Source organism: Heptranchias perlo, chromosome 18 (assembly GCF_035084215.1).
Source record: "Heptranchias perlo isolate sHepPer1 chromosome 18, sHepPer1.hap1, whole genome shotgun sequence".
NCBI lineage: Eukaryota > Metazoa > Chordata > Chondrichthyes > Hexanchiformes > Hexanchidae > Heptranchias > Heptranchias perlo.
This window is the reverse complement of record NC_090342.1, coordinates 9314032-9335385: the sequence shown is the minus strand read 5'-3', so window position 1 is coordinate 9335385 and position 21354 is coordinate 9314032. Positions and strand designations below refer to the sequence as shown.

The 21354-nt window shown below is 44.1% G+C and overlaps 1 protein-coding gene across 2 annotated transcripts; it reads left to right on the top strand.

Annotated features, from left to right (window-relative positions):
- The first annotated feature begins 3325 nt into the window (after positions 1-3325).
- On the top strand, positions 3326-20873 carry LOC137334573 (nuclear transcription factor Y subunit beta-like). Of its 2 annotated transcripts, none has more exons than XM_067999347.1 (7): positions 3326-3409; positions 11518-11611; positions 13799-13932; positions 15807-16004; positions 17207-17291; positions 19048-19127; positions 20322-20873. In XM_067999347.1, the coding sequence occupies exons 2-7, from the start codon at positions 11518-11520 to the stop codon at positions 20352-20354; spliced, it is 624 nt and encodes a 207-aa protein (XP_067855448.1). In that variant the 5' UTR covers positions 3326-3409; the 3' UTR covers positions 20355-20873. The 2 variants fall into 2 exon arrangements, with proteins under 2 accessions (XP_067855448.1, XP_067855449.1); XM_067999348.1 differs by lacking the exon at positions 3326-3409 and adding an exon at positions 4115-4331.
- Positions 20874-21354: the final 481 nt, after the last annotated feature.

Genomic DNA, 21354 nt, shown 5'->3' with positions numbered 1-21354 from the left:
GGTCTTAGAGAGGGTGCAGAAGAGATTTACTAGAATTATTCCAGGGATGAGGGACTTTAGTTACACGAATAGACTGGAGAAGCTGGGGTTGTTCTCCTTGGAACAGAGAAGGTTGAGAGGAGATTTGATTGAGGTATTCAAAATCATGAAGGGTCTAGACAGAGAGAAACTGTTCCCATTGGCGGAAGGGTCAAGAACCAGAGGACATAGATTTAAGGTGATTGGCAAAAGAACCAAAGATGAGATGAGGAAAAGCTTTTTTACACAGCCAGGATCTGGAATGCACTGCCTGAGGGGGTGGTGGAGGCAGATTCAATCCTTTGGCCTTCAAAAGAGAACTGGATAAGTACTTGAAAGGAAAAAAATTGCAGGGCTATGGGGATAGGGCGGGGGAGTGGGACTAGCTGGATTGCTCCTGCATAGAGACCGCACGGACTCGATGGGCTGAATGGCCTCCTTCCGTGCTGTAATCTTTCTATGATTCTATGAAATTTCTCTTTGACTTCCCTAAGATAATGGAACAATACTCCAGGATATGAATCTGATATTACAATTCACATTATTAAACCTGAACAGCTGCATTCGACAGATAACATGGTCCCAGCACAATTGAAACTATTGTGTTCCTGAGTATTTGCTCACTCACTTCGCTACTTACAACTTTCAATCCATCTTAACCAGATAGCCATCAGCTCTTTTCTTGAAGAAGGCATAACATTAACTGCTCTGTTAGCAGTTTATTCCATATATTTAATACCCCAAGAGAAAAAACGTTCAATCTTTAATCTCACTTAAAAGTGTTATAATAGTGTACTTATTTCCTCCAGTTTTGTGATCATACATATCAGTTAACTTACTTACACCCACCCCTGACTGAACATTGTCAGGACTCATCCAAATATTTGAGTTTTGGTTACGCAGAAAAAGGGGCCTTGTCTCCTAAAATTGTAGTTCCCTACTACAGCCAGTGTCTGTCCTAGATGTGCAGCTCCATACTCAGACCTGGAGAAAATGTCACTGCTGTGAAAATGCTACAATTTCTCAAACTCGTGTGCAGCTCAGGTCTGGGGATTTAGACGGAGAGTGAAGTAAATTGCTGCACGGAAGACTCAATGGAAAGTCCCTATGCCTTGTAACTGATGTTCCATACTAGGGATTCGGGGAAAGGTATCTGTTTCTTGCAAGTGCAGTTCTATGTTTGGAACTCAGAGACAGCATGTATAACCTGCGATTGCAGCTCTATGCTGGGAAATCAGAGGGACAGTATCTGTTACTACCTATGTGCAAGTTTCAAAATGTTATACAGTTAGATCACCTCAAAAGTAGTCTCTCTCACCTTCATGTACTGTTCCTTTCTAACCATCTTTTTTTCTGAAATCTTCGACTCTTTGCTTGCTTATAGTTTTATGGCCAGTAGTCACCATCCTGTACTGCATCCAAGTGGCTATCCTTCATAAATGAGCCTGTACAGTACAGTAAATGTCAACAGATTACTAGATTACTGGAGGACTCACAGCCAAAATTAATGTTGCCCTCATCCAACTCCCACATATTTGCACTCCAGGAGCAGGGGGCACTGGCTTCTGGTCAGCAGCAAGAGCCTTGGTCAGTTTGTCCCTTCTTAAAGCTAATTGAACCGACGCCTAGAGGCACACTGAACTTAGCTAACTCACCCCAGACTGGGATCGAACCTTGGACCTTCCTGATGTGCATGGCTCAGCTAAGCCATCAAGGAAGCCTTAAACTGACAGTGAAGAATAATGTTAGTATTATGTTTGCTATGTAACACACTTTGTTTATATTTTGCTTAATGAAGTCATATTAAAATTGTGGGAGGAAAAATTATTAAAATATATTTACTTTTTTATGTAACATCCATTTGTCAATTCTAGTGGAAAACTGCAGTTTGATTTCTTCAGATAATATTATGTCAAATAATGTGGGCTTTTAACCAAGGCACATTGATTTTTATGCACTCCAAATTAAATTTGACTCATTTTGTGTATTTAAATACAATACGTCCTCGAACTGCAGCTCCGCGCTGGGGATTCAGGGGGAGGTCGGTAGTGTCTTAGAGCTGCAGCTCCATGCTGGGAGTATTGACGGAGGGCAGCGGTGTCCTGGAAGTGCAGCTCCAAGATGGAGCCAGGGAGGGTGGGTGGCCACGTCCTGGAAGCGGAGCTGCGCGTTCGGAAGCCAGGGGGAGGGCGGGCCGTGTCCTGGAAGAGCCTTGGATCCAGGGGGAGGGCGGGCCGTGTCCTGGAAAGACCCTAAGCCCGGGGGGAGGGCGGGTCGTGTCCTGGAAGGGCCCTAAGCCCGGGGGGAGGGCGGGCCGGGTCCTGGAAGCGCCTTGGACCCCCGGGGGGGGCGAGTCGGGTCCTGGAAGGGCCCTAAGCCCGGGTCGGGTCCTGGAAGGGCCCTAAGCCCAGGTCGGGTCCTGGAAGGGCCCTAAGCCCGGGGGGGCGGGCCGGGTCCTGGAAGGGCCCTAAGCCCGGGGGGGGGGGGGCGGGTCGGGTCCTGGTCCTGGTCCTGGAAGCGCCTTGGACCCCAGGGGAGGGCGGGCCGTGTCCTGGAAGGGCCCTAAGCCCGGGTGGGCCGGGTCGGGTCCTGGAAGCGCCTTGGACCTCGGGGGGAGGGCGAGGCGTGTGTTGGAAGAGCCTTAGACCCCGGTGGAGGGCGGGCCGCGAGTTGGAAGAGCCTTAGACCCCCCGGGGGGAGGGCGGGCCGGGTCCTGGAAGGGCCTTGGACGCCGGGGGGAGGGCGAGCCGTGTCCTGGAAGGGCCCTAAGCCCGGGGGGAGGGCGAGCCGTGTCCTAGAAGAGCCCTAAGCGCGGGGGGAGGGCGGGCCGGGTCCTGGAAGGGCCTTGGACCCCGGGGGGAGGGCGAGCCGTGTGTTGGAAGGGCCTTGGACGCCGGGGGGAGGGCGAGCCGTGTGTTGGAAGGGCCTTGGACGCCGGGGGGAGGGCGAGCCGTGTGTTGGAAGGGCCTTGGACCCCGGGGGGAGGGCGGGTCGGGTCCTGGAAGGGCCTTGGACGCCGGGGGGAGGGCGAGCCGTGTGTTGGAAGGGCCTTGGACCCCGGGGGGAGGGCGGGCCGTGTGTTGGAAGGGCCTTGGACGCCGGGGGGAGGGCGAGCCGTGTGTTGGAAGGGCCTTGGACCGCGGGGGGAGGGCGAGCCGTGTGTTGGAAGGGCCTTGGACGCCGGGGGGAGGGCGAGCCGTGTGTTGGAAGGGCCTTGGACCGCGGGGGGAGGGCGAGCCGTGTGTTGGAAGGGCCTTGGACCCCGGGGGGAGGGCGGGCCGGGTCCTGGAAGCGCAGCTCCGCGCTGGGACTGGCTCCTTCGCAGCCATTTTGTCCAACCACAGCCGATTCTTCAACTAACCAACCAGGGCTCCGACTGCGCTTCAATAAGGTTTGTCGCCGCTCGGCCAATGATCGCTACCGATTCCTCCGGCTCCTCGCCTGAACCTAATGTCCGTCTCTCTCTAGTCGCTGCGAATGGAGCAGGAAAGCCCGGCGCTCCGGGGGAGGGGAGACCGAGTGTGCGAGCGGCGGAGCGCGGCCTAAGCGATTCCCCCCCTTCAAAGGCGGGGGCCGCTTCTTTATTTAGCTTTTATCTGTAGGGAGGGGAATGTGTGAGGCCCGGGGCCTTGAAGAGGATTGGGGGGGGGGTTTATTTATTTTAACCCCCTAACTCCGTACAACGGCTGTCATCCATACTCGAGCCCGCTGTTTCTCCGGGCCGGGGCTGTGTTTTTTTTTTGTGAGCTGGGCGGGCGGCTGATCATCCCGCGTCCCCCGGGCTGTGAAAACCGCGCCACCGCCGCTAGAAGACGGGCTGAGGTGTAGGCCGGATTTGAGAGTGGGAAAGGGGGGGGGGGGGGGGTGGTGGTGGTAGAGACACAGGCCGGGGAGGGGGGGGAGAGAGAGAGGTTTCGCGCTCGGCTCAGGTTCCGACCTGTGCCCGGGGAGGCGGGAGAGAATGAGGTACAGGCCGGGGGCGTGGGGAAGGAGACTTGGGCCGGGAGTGTGGGGGGTGAGAGATATGGGCCCAGTTTTGGGGGGGGGGGGGAGAGACTGCGAGGAGATTGGGGGGGGGGGGGTCTTTGTTTGGGAACCCCCCACCCCGGGAGGTGGTGATATGGCGGGGTGTGGGTGGGAGGGAGAGATGGGACCCTCCGATGTCGGGTTCACACCCCCCCCCCCCCCTCTCTGAGTCCCATCAGGCCCGGTACGGGCGGGGTTGTGCATTTGGCGGGAGCCGCGATTGAATAAGGCGGAAGGAGGAGCCTTGTTCCCCGGGGCTGAGCGAGCGCCTGCCAGTCTGCACAAAGGTAACTGGATGGCCCAGGCTTCAGCCACTGGTTTTAAGGACATTATTTGCGTCCCTCCCTCTTGCTCTCTGCTCTCCTATTCTCATGTTGTTTCTCGATATCTGATTTCAACTGTTTTATGGTGTATGTAACCGTTCCGATTTAGCATCTCTTTAAACTGTCACGTTAGAATCAACAGGCTGTGACGGATGGCAACCACCAAATAAGTTTGCCGGCATTCCACTACCCTCGCTCAAATGTGAAAGAGCAGGTGCAAGGGATAGTGGTGCTTTGTGATAAGACTTGCATTGCTTCTTTCTTTCTTTAAAGCTTCATTCAGTCCTCCGTTGCTAGTGAAAACATTTTTAAATGAAAGAACTTGCATTTAATATGGTGCCTCTCAGGATTCCCTAAAGTGCTTTGCAGCCTATGAAGTGTAGTCGCTGTTGTAATGTAGGAAACGCAGCAGCCAATTTGTGCACAGCAAGGTCCCCCCCCCCCCCCCCCCCCCCAAACAGCAATGAGATAAATGACCAAATAATCTATGTTTTGATGTTGATTGTACCTTTTGTATCCATAGCAGGGGTTTTTTTTGGTATTGGTGATCAGGATAGAACGATTTAGAAGTGACTCAAACTGCAGCTGGCAGCAAAATTCCTTGTGGAATGGCCATGGGGTCTATTTGTCTGCAGAAATATCATGGAATCTACTTACAGCATTTTAATTTCCATTAACTAGGACAACTTGCCATTAATATTTTATCTCGTGCTACACTATTTGTTGACTGGTTACCTTACTACCTGCTGTTGTACTGGCAGGCTGTGTGTGTTCAGCTTGCAAATGACTGGATGGTCTTGTGACTGATTTAGATGAAATGGCCACAAAAAAAGGATAACTCACTAAGGACAGGAATAAGCAGTTTATTTCATATGTCAAAAAAAATCAATGATAACTCTGCTGATTCATCAGTGCTTGATGTTTTGTTTTATTGAACAGATATTCAAGGACAGTGCAAAAAAAAAGTCACTTAAATTTGCAGTGGAGCATCACTTGCTTCTTACTATCCAGCTGTAGACTTTGTACCACAAATGTTAACGTTAACTGCAAAAACAGGTCACCATTAGTGCTCCTGCCTTCCAGCAATCATAGTACACACCAAGACAGTATCTTTGTACGAACACCCAGTGACTCATAACAGCGGGAACCTGCCTCTGCGGCGGTGTTTGTATGTGCTAAAATCACTGAGTGCCCTAATGAGAACGGCCTCAATTATTCTGCAGAATCCATGCTGGATTAGCTCTAGCTAAAATTGGCATTATTTTCTGAAAGGACAACTTGCATTTATATAGCACATTTAACGTTGAAATGGCAAATATGGTCACCTGAGCCAAAGGAGGAGATATTAGATGGAGTGACCAAAAGCTTGGTCGAAGAGGTAGGTTTTAAGGAGGAAAGAAAGAACTTGCATTTATATATCACCTTTCACAATCTCGAGACACCACAAACTGTTTACAGCCAATGAATTACTTTTGAAGTGTAGTTATAATGTAGGAAACAGCAGCCCATTTCTGCACAGCAAGGTCCCACAAACAGCAATGAAATAAATGACCAGATAATCTGTTTGTGATGTTGGTTGAGGTATAAATATTGGCCAGGACACTGGAGAGAACCCCAGTTCATCTTCGAATAATGCCATGGGATCTTTTATGTCCACCCGAGAGGGCAGACAGGGCCTCTGTTTAACATCTCATCCGACAGGGCAGCGCTCCCTCATTTTTGGACAATAAATGTCAGCCTGGATTTTGTGCTCAAATCTCTGGACTGAGACTTGAATCCATGACCTTCTGACTTAGAGGCCAGAGTGTTACCAACTGAGCCATGGTGGGGAGGAAAATAGAGAATGTGGGGTCTACATGGCTGAAGGCATAACTGCCAATGGTGAGGCCATGGGTGGAGGATGCATTAGAGGCCAGAGTTGGTGGAAGGGAGAGATCTGGGGCCGTTTGATATTTTTCATTTACGGTTAACTTATAGTTTGTTATAATGGGCCTGCCCAATTGGAGCTAAAGAGGGACACAAAAAAGAACTTGCATTAAAATAGTGCCGTTCACATCCTCCAGACATCCCAACGTGCATGAATTACTTTGGAAATGTAGTTATTGTTGTGCAGGTGGATCGATATAAGCTCGATCCGTGAGGCTTTGTGGTACACCTCTAAATGGCCACGAAAACACATAGATCGGATGCACCTGTTTTTCTTGATTGCTGCACATGACTAACGGGAGCACAGCTGGGGGACATGTTGTGGCAGGCTCACAGTAGTTGTAGAAGAGCGCAGGAAGTTGCAGACTGTTTTGAAATAATGTTTTAAACGCTTTTCAAAAAAAAGTGCTTTTGAAGACTGTAGTCTTTATCACAGTGGATACAGTGCCATATGACTAGTAACTAGTATTTTGGGTTTGAGTTTTAGATTGACTAAATAAATCGTTCGTTCAGAAAATATTCAACGTGAATCTAATGAGGTGGCGTTCATTCTTACTGAGATGTTCAGTGCAGTTGAGATTTTTTGAGTTGTGGGAGAGACAGAAAAATATTCTCGGAAACTATAATACTACTGAGAATCATTAGTCATTTTTTACTGATTTTATTTTTCAGAATCGGTATTAAACTGAGCCTTTGCCTTTTCAAACTTTCCTAAGGCATATTCCATGCATGCAACAATTATAATGACCTCCACGTAAACCTCTTATCCGTGTTAAAGCTGTTTTGTGGGGTGGAATTGAGCTGTGTTAATGCACACATGCTTAGCAAGCCTTGTTTGGGATTTGTTTGTTGTTTTACTGGAGATGCTAACCCATTTAAAATGTTTCCTGTAAAATGGTGAAGAAAAGGGTTTCATGTGAGCATATTAAGTACTCCTGCTAATATCTTCTGATTTCACTTCATTGTAGCCATGTTGGTAATTGTAGCCATTGTAGTTCGTAACCCAAATTAGAACGAAATCAATTTCCAAACAATTAATATTTAATGCAAAAAGCACAATATCTTGCACCTAGTCTAATTTCTTAATCATTCTATCTGCAGTATAAAGAGTTTCAAATGAATGTTTTCCAGTCACTGCAGCCATTAACTTTTTAGAAGCAACATAGAAAATGCTGGAATTACACTGCAGGTTGTCAGTATCTGTAGAGAGAAAAGACAGGTTAAGATTTTGGGTATAACCTCTTGATCAGTACTGAAACTCAAACTGAAAATGTTTCCAGTTCTGAGCAAGAGTTAGACCTGAAATATTAACTTGTTTTCTCTCTCTCTATAGACACAGGCAGACCTGTATATTTCCAGCATTTTCTATTTTTTTATTTGATTTCCAGCATTTGTAGTTTTCTGGTCTCTTTATTTGAAATGCTTAGGAGAGAATAGTTGCAGGCTTTTGTCATCTTGGATGACTATTTGCTACTGCTAACTAAAAATAAATATTAGTTAACCTATGGCATTTCAACATGTTTTGAATAAAGGTTTTTTTTGTTAATGGCTTACCTGTAATTTCTTGAAGTAAATCATGTTTTAGTCATCAAGCAACATTACATTATCTGTACAGGTTAACTTTTAATACACAACAGTCTGACATTAACTGTACAGGTTAGCTAACAATTCACAACAGTCAGTGTGACATTATTGGGATAAAAACGGAATGCTGAAAATACACAGGTCATTCAGCACCTAAAGAAAAAAGACAGGTTATGATGTTTTGAATTTGTCTTTGTCAGAACTTAGACTGAAAGATAAATAGAGGCATTATAGAAAGGTTGGAGGAAAAGAGTAAACTAAAAAAGGAAAGACTGTAAATGGTGGTAATGCACAACAGGTCCTTCAGCATCCGTTTTTTAAAAAAGTTCTGACGTTGAGTGAGCATTGTTCGTTACCACCGAAGACATTATCTGGGTACAAATTAACTACCAGTTTGCCAACAATCAGCAACTGTTCTTAGTAATTGGAAACGTTCAATGCAAATCCTTTTTTGCCTGTCAATGGAATTATGAAAATTAGCGCCAGGAGCTACACACTGGAAGCGGTTCCACACATTGTTTATGGTTTGGATTTTAACAAGACTAGATTTTACATAGTTTTTAATCAAGCTGATGAGGATAGTTTGTTCTGGATCCCATTAGAAACACCACAAGCAGTTTACAAGCAAACTGATCCACCTGACAGCAGGCCTGTAAGAGACTGCAGTATTTAATTTATACATTTCAGTTGTTAATTGCAGACTGTCAGTTTAATGTGAGGAAATGCAGCATGTAAGCATGCACTGATCTCGCTATCGGGTAAACGGTCCTCTATTTTCTGGTGGTGTTCTGGTACTTTTGTTTTTAGATGCCTCAGCAGTGCGGACCGCTATTGAAATCTGTCCTCGCGCCAAATCTAAACACACATGCCGTAAATATTTAAAGTAGTCACTTTTCATCACGACTATATGAAAACGCTACTTTTGATTTGAGTAGATATTCTAAACTGACCCCTCGGCTCAGAGCTGGGGGAGTGCTGCATTGCCAGCGGTGGCGTGTTTCAGATAAGACGTTAAACCGAGGCCCAATTTCTCTGTTCAGATGGATGTGAAACAATCCCATGGTGCTATTTTGAAGAGCAGGTGTTGAGGCCAACACTGATTAATGGGATAATTGGTCATTCAACTCATTTTGCTGTTTACGGGCCCTTGCTGTGCACATAATAGTGACTGCAATTTTAAAAACAAATTCATTGATTGTAAAGCGCCTTGGGTTACCTGGAGGACATGATAATACACTATAAATACAAGTTTGTTCTTTCTGATTTATGTAAATAAATTGCACTCAAACAACATCAGCATGGTATCGCACAAATAAATCTGCCACAGTATTCAGCTTTCCTGCAGAAAACTGTCAAGATATTTTTGAAATGAGCAGTTATGTTGACTGCCTATCAACAACTTATGCTTTGATCTGTCTGTTACTGTAGGTTGTCTCTGGTACTCTGTTGCTCCTTGATACATTTTGTAATTAATCACACACACTCACTCAATCAGGTATGTTTTGAACCCCTCAAATCAGGTTTCCGCCCCTGCCACAGCACAGAAACGGCCATTTTCAAAGTCACAAATGACATCCCATGTGACTGACCGTGGTAAACTATTCCTCCTCCTCCTTCTCGACCTGTCCGCAGCCTTTGACACGGTTGACCACACCAGTCTCTTCAACCCCTTTCCTCCGTTGTCCAGCTGGGTGGGACTGCCCTCACCTGGCTCCGTTCCTATCCAGTTGTAGCCAGAGAATCAGCTGCAACGGCTTCAATTCCTGCTCCCACTCCCCTCCTATTTCTCATCTGCATGCTGGCCCTCGGCGGCGACATCCGAAAACATATCAGGTTCCATATACACCAACGACACCTCACTCTACCTCTCTCGACCCCTCAACTGCCTCTGATTTGTAAAGCGGCTTGTCTGACATCCAGTATTGGACGAGCAGAAATTTCCTCCAACTAAATTTTGGGAAGACCAAACCCGTTGTCTTTGGTCCCCGCCACAAACACCGCTCCCTAGCCACTGACTCCATCCCTCTCGCTGGCCACTGTCTGAGGCTGAACCAGACCATTTGCAACATTGGTGCTCTATTTGACTCTGAGCTAAGTTTCCAACCTTATATCCTCGCCATCAAGACCGCCTACTTCCATCTCCATAACGTCGCCCGTTTCCATCCTGGCATCAGCTCATCTGCTGAAACCCACATCCATGCCTTTGTTAGCTCTAGACTCTACTATTCCAATGCTCTCCTGGCCGGCCTCCTGCTTTGCACTTTGCGTAAATTTGACCTCATCCAAAACTCTGCCTGTATCCCAACTCGCACCAAGTCCCGTTCACCCATCACCCCTGTGCTGACTCCCGGTCCGGCAACGCCTCGATTTTAAAATTCTCATCCTTGTCTTCAAATCCTTCCATGGCCTCGTCCCTCCCTATCTCTGTAACCTCCTCCAGTCCCACAATCCTCCGAGATCTCTGCACTCCTCCAATTCAAGCCTCTTGCAGTTTTAATTCACTCCACCATTGGCGGTCATATCTTCAGCTGCCTAGGCCTTAAGCTATGGAACTCCCTCCCTAAACCTCTCCGTCTCTCTACCTCTCCTCCTTTAAATAGCTCCTTAAAACCTACTGCTGGCCAAGCTTTTGGTCACCTGTCCTAATATCTCCATGTGGTTCGATGTCAAATTTTGTCTGATAACTCTCCTGTGACGCACCTTGGACGTTTTACTACGTTAAAGGCGCTATATAAATGCAAGTTGTTCTGTTCAGCAAAGTAACCCAATGCATGCATTCAAGATTAATTTCTGCCAGTATAGTTATGCATTTGATTTTAGGGTCTCAAAACAGTAATTTGTTTGTCGTTCCTTTCTTTTTGATGTGTATTTGTTTCATCAGTTTTCCCAGATGAATATCTGCCTCGGTACCTCCTTCCTGTCCCAAATTTACATATATAATTATTGCTGTGCGCCTCCGTCCAGCCCATGTAAAGTACACGTGTAGGTGAATGACTTGTTGATAGCGACTGACAATGCTGATGCATAGTTCAGTTAAAGCAGGGTTGAATGTGCTACAGAATTCCCTCAGTAAGCAGGATGTTCTTTGTAGTAGTTCAGTTGCAAATTTATGAATCTCATCGTTTAACCAGTTAGAGGCTCTCCACTCAATAAACATTTATTGTAAGCGCAACCATAAGAAAATGCTGCACTTCTCGGCTACTTTCGAGTCGTTTTTAAACAGGTGTTATGCATTTGAATAACATTTTGAACCATGTAAATCATATAGGGTAAAGTATTTGAAATACAAGATTTGTGATAAAAATTGTGACAACTCTTCAGTTTGTTTCCTGATTTGTAACTCGTGCTTAGAGATGCTGTTAAAAGGGTATTTTAACATCTTTGATATACAATTACTCCATCATTCGCCTATATCTATTAATAGCCTATACTTTATTCTAAATTTTAATAGGGTAAGTTGATTTGTGTAAATAAAATGTGCTCAGATACAATATCAGCATGATATCGCACAAATAAATCTGCCACGGTATACAGTTTCCCTGCAGAAGACTATTCATTTTCTCAAAGCAACTTAAAAGCATTTTGGTTTAACTATAAGTGCTGTTTCCTTCATCTGCCCCAATATTCCTCAATTTTACAGATGGATGGTGACAGTTCCACTACAGATGCTTCCCAGTTAGGAATTGCAGGTGATTACATCGGTGGAAGTCACTATGTGTTACAGTCTCACGAAGGTAAGACTTAATGTTTTGTCATTGAGTAAAGAAGTAACCAAAACACTTTATGGGTTTCTTACCAAACAGATCTAGCTGCCAAGACTCCCTGTTTGAAATTTGCTCGCCATATACCCAATTTACGTTCCGTTTATATTACAGCACTACAGCTGGTGTCATTGCAGATATGTTAGAGGTAGCTGTGCTGGCACTACATAGAACCACTTTAGGAGATTTTTTTTTTCCCCCTCCAGTAGCATCTAGCAGAGTCAGAACATGACATAAATGGCTGCTGGCAATACACACTGCAGCAAGCCACCATTTTCTTTTAAGGATCTGGGCAGGCTGAGTGTTCAGCCCACCTTCAGTGCAGGTTACGTGTTGCATTCCCGTGCAGACCATCCCCACATTTAAGAAAGAAAGAATGAACTTGCATTTATATTGCGCCTTTCACAATCTCCGGACGTCTCAAAGCGCTTTACGGCCAATAAAGTACTTTTGAAGTGCAGTAAGTGTTGTAATATAGGAAACAGGACAGCCAAATTGCGCACAGCAAGGTCCCACAAACAGCAATGTGATAATTACCAGATAATCTGTTTTGGTGATGTTGGTTGAGGTATGAATATTGGCCAGGACACCAGGGAGAACGCCTCCCCTGCTCTTCGAATAGTGCCGTGGGATCTTTTACAGCCACCCGAGAGGGCAGACGGGGCCTTGGTTTAACATCTCCCTCAGTACTGCACTGGAAGTGTCAGCCTAGATTTAGTGCTCAAGTTTCTGGAGTGGGACTTGAACTCACAACCGTCTGACTCGGAGGCGAGTGTGCCAGGTTTAGGTGAAGATCTGTGATCGTAATGGTTGCTCCTGTCAGTGTAAGCAGGGTGCATTCCACGGCACTGGCAGCCAATGGGAATTGCTTCTGTTTGAAGTAATGTATAATATAAAGGCAGAGTAAGTTTACCATAGGGTTGTTATAATTCTTATGTCAATATGAACAAATCAGTGTCCTGTAAATCAAATATTTGGACACTCTCAAGTTGAACTGTAGATTTGAGAGCCAGAAGGATGAGGGAAGGGTTATGCAATCTCAGTTACACAATCTCAGGTGGGTTGAGAAGCAGGGGTTTTAAAATAGATTACATTTTATATTTCATTTTTAAGATCTTTACAAACCACAAATGTTGTGAACTGTTACTAGTTGTGGTTGGTTTAAATGCTTACAAATTTTCTGAAGAGCTAATTTTTAATGTTAAAAATGCCCAGATAAGGGGACTAAGTGGCACAGTGGGTTAACAGCACTGCTGTTTCACCATTGTGACCTGTATTTGACCCCAACACAGACTATAAGGTGAGAATATCTTCTGTAATGATATCTAGGGGTTCTACATAAAATGAGTTTTGGCAGTCTTAACTCAGTTACTAATGGTTGCAAGTCCACAGCACAAAAATATCTATAGGCAATCTTGCGGAGCAGCCAGAAGATGGGTAGTGGAAAAATTCATACTGGGTGCATCAGAAAGTGCTTTTCCAAGGATGTGGTTGGGCCAGAGTAGCTGCCTTTGGACTGTGCATGATGCAGACACTGAGCACCAAATGGGTTTGAGCACAAAAATTAGCCGTCCAGTGTATGATGAGATGAAAAGACTCTTACACAGATCTATTGTGTAGAAGGATGTCAAGGGTGTGCAGAGGAGATTTACTAGAATGATACCACGGATTAGCGACTTGAGTTATGTGAAGAGACTGGAGAAGCTGGGATTGTTCTCTTTACAGCAGGGAAGATTAAGGGGAGATTTAATAGAGGTGTTCAAAATTATGAAGGGTTTTGATAGAGTAGATAAGGAGAAACTGGCAAGAGGGTTGGTAACCAGAGGACACGGATTTAAGATAATTGGCAAAAGAACCAGAGGGGAGAGGAGAATTTGTTTTACACAGCGAGTTATGATCTGGGATGCGCTGCCTGAAAGGGAAGCAGATTCAATAGTAACTTTCAAAGGGGATTTTGATATATACTTGAAAATGAAAAAATTGCTGGACTATGAGGAAAGAGCAGAGGAGTGGGACTAATTGGATAGCTCTTTCAAAGAGCTGGCACAGGCATGTGGGCCGATTGGCCTCCTCCTGTGCTGTATGATTCTGTTTTTCAGTGAACCTTCCAGTGTCTGTTTATTTGGGGAATTGTATATCAGCTGAGTTATTCTGTTTCAGGAGATACTGACGAAGGGCTTGGTGATCACGATGACACGAATGGTTCCAAAGAGTCCTACAGGGAACAAGACATTTATCTTCCGATAGCCAACGTTGCTCGGATAATGAAATCAGCCGTACCTGCAACAGGGAAGGTATTGTACAGCTCTACATCTCTGTAATATGTTAAATCCATTACTAGCCCTTCCTGTAAGTGTCATACTTATTTCCTGTCACACTTCAGCCGTCATGCTTGTTGATTGGGTCAAAGTGGAACAGCGGTAAATCAGAATTGGAGAGAGGAACAAATGAATCAAAAGTGTCGGAAGTAGCTAGAGAAATCAGTGGCCCTGACACATTGTGTTACATAACATAACATGCCTATTATTCTAAATCATTGTATCCTCTGGCTCACTGTGAGCAACGCCATGGGAGATCTACTAAATGATTAAAGACAAAGTTCATCTGGATTATAATTTGCAAAGCACGGAATCATTTTGATATATTGTACAAGTGTGGAGGATTAGAGTTTAGACAGGGAGTGAATGTTCCACATGAACATTGCCTACATAGCACTGACTGCACTTCAACATAATTCGTTGTATGTGAAGCACTTTTTAGGACATTTCTGACAGAACCAACAAATTAATTTTTTTAGTCCTGTTAAATGATTTTGGAATTAAATCAATATGCTTTGTCAATTAACGATCTATAAATCCCACTGGAGAGCAAGTAACATTACCTAAAGTAAGGGGGGAAAAAACCAAACACTTGAATATCAATGCAGAATGCTCAGAAGCAACTTGCTTTTGGGGACTATAACCTGCCTTTTTACCTCCAGGTCCCCAAAGATCTATCCTAGGCCCCGTCCTCTTTCTCGTCTACAAACTACTCCTTGGTGACATCAGCCACAGGCCAATTTCCACGTGTATGCTGCCGTTTCCCTGCCTCCCCCCGGCTCCTCAGTTCTCTCCTCTTTTTCCCCCCCCCCAGCTCCCTGAACTCCTCGACTATCTTTGTGCTGCCAGATTGCTTATCCGTCATCCAGTCTTCAGTGAATCACAGCTTCGTCCAGCTCAACATCGGTGCTACTAAAGCCATTGTCTTCAGCACCCAGTACAAACTCTGTTTCCATGCCACTGACTCCATCCCCCTCCCCAGTCACTGTCTCAAACTGTTTGCAACCTTGGTATCTTGTTCAACCCTGAGATTAGTTTCACACCATACACCCTACTGCTTATATTATCTCCTCAACATTACCAGCCTCCACCCCATCACCGCTGAAACCCTCGTATGCCTCCAGACTCAACTACTACGATGTCCTCCTTGCTGTTCCCCCTTCCCCCCCCCCCCCCCCCCCAAACAGAGATTCCAACACAAACTTTGCTGTGCATATATTGTCCCGCACTGAGTTCCCTCCATTGGCTTTCAGTCACTCTACATTTTTTTAAAAAAATTAAATCCTCCTTGCTGTCTCCTCTATGGCTTCCCCCCACCCTATCTCTGCAATCTCATCCAGCCCTATATCATCATCTTCCTCTCCACTCTCCCAAAACACTCCATTCCACTGACTCTGGCCTGCATTTCCTCTCCCTTGGTCCCATTGTTGGCAGCAGAGCCTTCAGCTGCCTGGGTCCCATTCTGGCATTTCTTCCCTAAATGTCTCCAACTCCATCTCCCTTTACAGTCATCTCAAAACCCTCATCTCTTCGACCAAGCTTTCAGTCTTCCCTCCTGACCTCTCCCTTCCGAGTCTGGCATCTGTTTTCCTTATGTCTATTTGTGAAGTGCCTTGGTACCTTAGGGTTAAAAGCATTACATAAATGCTAGTTGTTGCAAAATACAATACAGAAGTAACTACTTCATATGAAGCTAAGTAGCCATGCATTTCATTTGGAAATTGCAGGGATACTGTAGTATATTACTGCAGGAAACTGACTCATTATTCTTTTAATGCTAATGATGCATTGAAATTGAATTGTTGCTATCCCTAGAAATGTTCCTAACAATCAAAACCTTCTCTTGTTAGATTGCTAAAGATGCTAAAGAATGCGTTCAGGAGTGTGTGAGTGAGTTTATCAGCTTTATAACATCTGAGGCCAGTGAGCGATGTCACCAAGAAAAACGCAAAACCATCAATGGAGAAGATATTCTTTTTGCCATGTCCACGCTGGGGTTTGATAGTTACGTGGAACCACTAAAACTCTACCTGCAGAAGTTCAGAGAGGTGAAACTCTTTTCACTTTTAAATTTAAAAAAATATCAGCATTTAAATGCTGTTTGAACACTGTTTACCAGCATGCCAACATTGGATAATAGCAATTAGTACAATGAAACCTGTATAAACGGACATCTGCAAAAAACAGACATTTATTGACAGTTTCCAAATAACTTGCCTTGTAAAATACACGAGGCACTCTGAAATTATGGACACTCTCCAGTTACAAACTATGGACAGCCTTCAATGCACCAATCCCTTTTACATCTTAAAACATGGGACACAGCCCAATGTCACACTTCAAAATGTTCAAAGTACGTACTGTGTCTGAGTCTGAAGATCGTGATGACTGGATTCCATTTTGACCTTGCCGGTATCGGGGTTTAAATCACCCCTGCAGCAGCTGTCACTACATTCAGTGGCCATTTTGAAAAAAAGGACAGCTGATGCCAGTCCATTGGGTGTCCGTAATTTACAGGTTTCACTGTAGTTTCTCTGCGATTGATTTTTGGTTGTTTTGGGAAGACAGGCAGCCATCTTGCTTTTAGACTCCTGCTGAGGCATTTTTGCAAGGAGCGAGAGTGCTGCCTGGAATGAAATCCCCCTCCGATTTTAGCCGTCCTGTGGTGAACTGCCCGCTCAGGACTGAAATGGGGAGCTCCCCGGGAAAGCTCAGACATCAGCTTGTGTTGTCCTCCTTGATTGCTATGGCACTACTGCATCTGAATATTTTCTGAGAATTTTAAAATTCTCATCCTTGTTTTCAAATCCCTCCATGGCCTCGCCCCTCCCTATCTCTGTGTAACCTCCTCCAGCCCTACAACCCTCTGAGATCTCTACGCTCCTCCAATTCTGGCCTCTTGCGCGTTCCCGATTTTAATTGCCCCACCGTTGGTGGCTGTGCCTTCAGCTGCCTAGGCCCTAAGCTCTGGAGTTCTCTCCTTTAAGACATTCCTTAAAACCTACCTCTTTGACCAAGCTGTTGGTCACCTGTCCTAATATCGTCTTATGTGGCTCGGTGTCAAATTTTGCCTGATTATGATCCTGTGAAGTGCCTTGGGACGTTTTACTACGTTAAAGGCGCTATATAAATGCAAGTTGTTGTTGTTGAGAAAGTACTAAAGCCACTTGGACACATGTTTAAAAAGTAAACCTTTTTTTTCCAATCACGTTTTGTCTATTTAAAAAAAAAACTGAATTGAATTGTGCAGGCAATGAAGGGGGAGAAAGGATTAAACACATCAACAGGTGGAGGCACAGATGGCCTTGGCGAGGAGCTCACAGAAGAATCTTTCTGTAAGTGCTGCATATGACCATTGAACTTAAAACAAAAAAACTTTGATTCAAGACTGACTACTGGACACTAAAGCAAGCAGCAGGAATGGGTACAAATTGTTTCTTTAAACCAAGGAAAATTCATCTAATGTACTTGGAAGGCCATGCAGAGATCTTAATGGCAAAATGCTGTTAGATCAGAACAGTCCTCATCGTTAACTCATCTGACTGCAATGCGAAGCTTTTATTCAACTTGCATTATACAGCAACTTTTAACGCAGAAAAACATTTTTAAGGTGACTCGCAGAGGTGTGATGAAAAGCAGGTCTTTAGCCAAAAAAGGAGAGAAGAATCAAAAGATTGGTCAAAAAAATGCAGGTTTTAAGGAGGATAGAGGGGATTCCAGAGAGTGGGATCTAGGCAGCTGAAGGCATGGCTGACAATGGTGGGACAAAAAGGGGAGGATTCGCAAGATATTCCATCTGGTGAAGGAGATATTTTTTTAATTGAAAGCTATCTACTTTTTTTAGTGGGGATTTTCTGCAGTAGATGCAGACTTAACTGGGTGTTGGAGCAGCACAGCACTTGCTCTTGACTGTTCCTAGTTGTACCCTGTTCCTGTGCCTTTTATTTATGTTAGAATGCGTGGAAAGTTGGAGAAGAAAACGGTTTGCAGCCTCAAACTGCTGCGAGGGATGTTTTCCACGGCTGTTTAACAGCAACAGGGGCAGAGATTGTGGTTGGAAAAAACAAGATAAACTGAAACTGACAGTTATTTTTTTTACCATTTCTGCGCTACTTGTTTTTGCACCCAAAGAAAGGAGTGAAATTGGTAAAGGATTTTTTTGAAAAATCTGCTGTTAAAGTGCTACTGCTGAGCCAAGCTGCTAAAAAATACCTGACTTTTTGTTTCTGATTTCCAAACTCCCAAGGTTGATTACACACACAAAAACAAGTAGTGTGGTTCTGGAGGAGTTAATTCTAGAAATTAGTTTTTCAAAATTCAAGAATAGTTGTCAGTGAATTGGGCTGTGTACAAATTTGTCACTCTTGCTTAATTTCCAATGGGTTTCCCAATAACCGGAGCTGCTTTAATGCCCCGGGCTGTTGTGTGACTAGTTAGGTGGCTGCTAGGCCACTCTACGGGCATAACATACCATTGTTGCAGGAAGGTCCCGATAGGCCAGCTTTGTGCCAGTAGGACTAACCCAATCCCTTAGAACAAAGGCACCACAGCAGAAAACTGCAGTCATTAATATTTCTGTTCATTGTCACTAACATAAATAAAAGCCTGGTGAGACTGTTTTAGAATGATATGTGAATGGGATTAGATAAAGTAGGGTAGGAGGATGCTCATATGGAGCATAAATACCAGCATGGAGCAATTGGGCTGAATGGCCTGTTTCCGTGCAGTAATGTCATGTTTTCTTCAAAAGGAAAACGTTCTCCTGAATATTAGTGATTTTTGTTTTTTAAATCCACTGATATCTTTTGTACAGATACAATTTCTTAAATCTGGCTTAAATCTTTGTTTATAGCATGTTTTCACCTAGTGCTGTCCTGTGTCTTCTAAAATACCTGCCTGGTTTTAGTCATGTAGCATCCACATAAAGGGTTTTCTGTGAATGTAAGATGCTGAGTATTAAGTTCAGTGAGAGAAATACATAGATCCAGTGAACATTTTGGTTTAATGCACAATACCAATTTAGTTTATTTAATGCAAAAATACTACTAGACTGTTCAAAGCCTTAATAAGTTTCTTATTACCATCCAACAGCTAATCAGTTGACAACGGGATTGATCACTGCCGATGGCCAGCCACAGAACGTCATGGTTTATACAACGTCTTACCAACAGGTGAGTGCTCGCCTTTTAAAGTTCAAACTTTGTGCATTTAAAAAATGTTTGAAATTTACAACATTGTTTCTCATATATTCTCTTATCAGTGGAATTTCTTCTCTTTACGAATCAACTTAGTTAAATCATAGAATGATACAGCACAGAAGGCGGCCATTTGGCCCATCGTGCCTGTGCCGGCTCTCTGAAAGAGCTACCGATTAGTCCCACTTCCCTGCTCTTTCCCCATTGCCCTGCAAATCTTTCCTTTTCAATTCTAACCATATTTATATAAAAATTAAATCTGCAGGGAAGTCAGTGTTGCTGCAAATAATACAAACCCTCCTAATGACTTGGGTAAATGTAGCTTGTGGCTCGGTACTGAACTACACAAACCGTGAATGTTCCAGTTTCAGGCTCCGATCTGTGCTGAATTCACTGATTGCAGCTAGGGTGGTGATGAGATGCTTGATTTCGACATCCTTGAACTGGGGAGGGCAGAGTTTTTAATATAAAACAAAAATTGACCAGGGTTCCTGATCCTGATTGGGACAAGGGGAAGGTCTGATCTTGGCTGCAACGTCAGTATCTTTACCCAAACCTTAATGAGTAGTGTCTTACCCAGTGGTACTTTGCAGATAGTTTAAGTATATGCTCTGTTTAGGCCTGATTTTGCTGAGCACAAGCTGCTTGAATCTCACCCCTTGACTGAATACACCAGGGAATCATGACCAGTATGCCTACAGATTCCCAATGGGTGTGCAAGGCAGATAGTACTTGGAAAATTTCCCCTTTTGTATATACACAGATTAGCATCATTGGGAAAAATTAACCAGTCAATTTAAATATATTTGGCATCATGATTGATGATTTGTAGCACAAGAGACACCTGAAATTTGTTTTAAAAGAAAAGCTGAAAACACACAGCAGGTTGGTCAGTGTCTTTAAAGAGAAAAGAGGGGTTAATGTTTCTCCCGGGGCCCGAAAGGGAGCTGTCTGACCCACTATTTCCACATATTCTGTTTTTAAATTCTGATTTCCAGCATTGTTTTTGCTTTTCATTTACTCTATTTTTAAATTCAGTTCACTTTTAAAATTGCACTCTGTGGTGAATCAGTTTTTGTTTTTTAAATGAAAGAAATGGGCCGACCGCTTTGAAACTGTATCGTGTGTGTGCTTAACGCAAACTGACTGCATCTTCCTTGGCCCTGGCAGATTTCTGGTGTACAGCCAATCCAGTTCTCCTGATGGAAACCACTTAAGACTTAGAAACATAACAAGCCTTCGCGATAACAAAATGACTGGCTGAAGAGGAAAAAAAGAGAATTGGCAAGGATAAGAGCAGTTGAATGGTCAGCTGACCCGAAGACGGTGATCTTTACCTGCTCTTGTATTATATTCTTCTGGATAGTTGTAGATGCTTTGACAGGTTCCTGGGGTGTGACCAAGAAATCCAGTTTCTGACCCCACCTGAAGGATCATTTCTTATTTACCAGTTTTAAAAAAAAAACTGAATCTTTATAATGTATCACAGTTACGAAGTACTTTTGTTTTGTACAAGAGTTGTTGGGTTTTGTGTGAACACATGCAGCCGGCTGATGTCATTGGCCGCTGTGTGTCTGATTTATTACTGTCAAAACTTACCGGGCAGTATCTTATTTTCATATTGAATCATGTTGCTCCTTTTGTAATTCAAATAAGTAATTTCACTAGATGTACCCTTTTAATAAAATAGGTGTATAATAAATTGTTTTTGAGAGTACGAAAGCTCGTGTTTCTGTCCCATATATACCGTTCATTATAATTTACAAGTTGGAAGTCACTCCATGTAATTACTTGGCTGAGAGTGCACGTTAAAATGAACTTTGTGGAAAAGTGTGGCCTTTTTCTCTTTCTCTTCTGCCCACCCCCCCAAAAAAAAAAGACATCAAATGGGGTTTTCATTTCTCCATTAACTCTGCTCTATTTGCAGGTTTATTCAAGAATCAAGCCACCTGCAATGTCTATTTGTACTGGAGTGAATGACTAGCACACGTACTGAACTTAAGACTACCCTGCTAAGTAACTGGCATAAAATATTACTCAGTATTTTTATATGCAAAGGTCCCAAAATTTCCTCCTCCGATTTGACTGATTATCTGAAATTGATGTTGCAGTGGTCTGCTGAGTGTTGTACGATAAACAGTTAATGGAAAGTCGGCACTGTGTGAGGTAGGGCTAGTTCTGCTGGTTTTAATCTCTCCTTCAG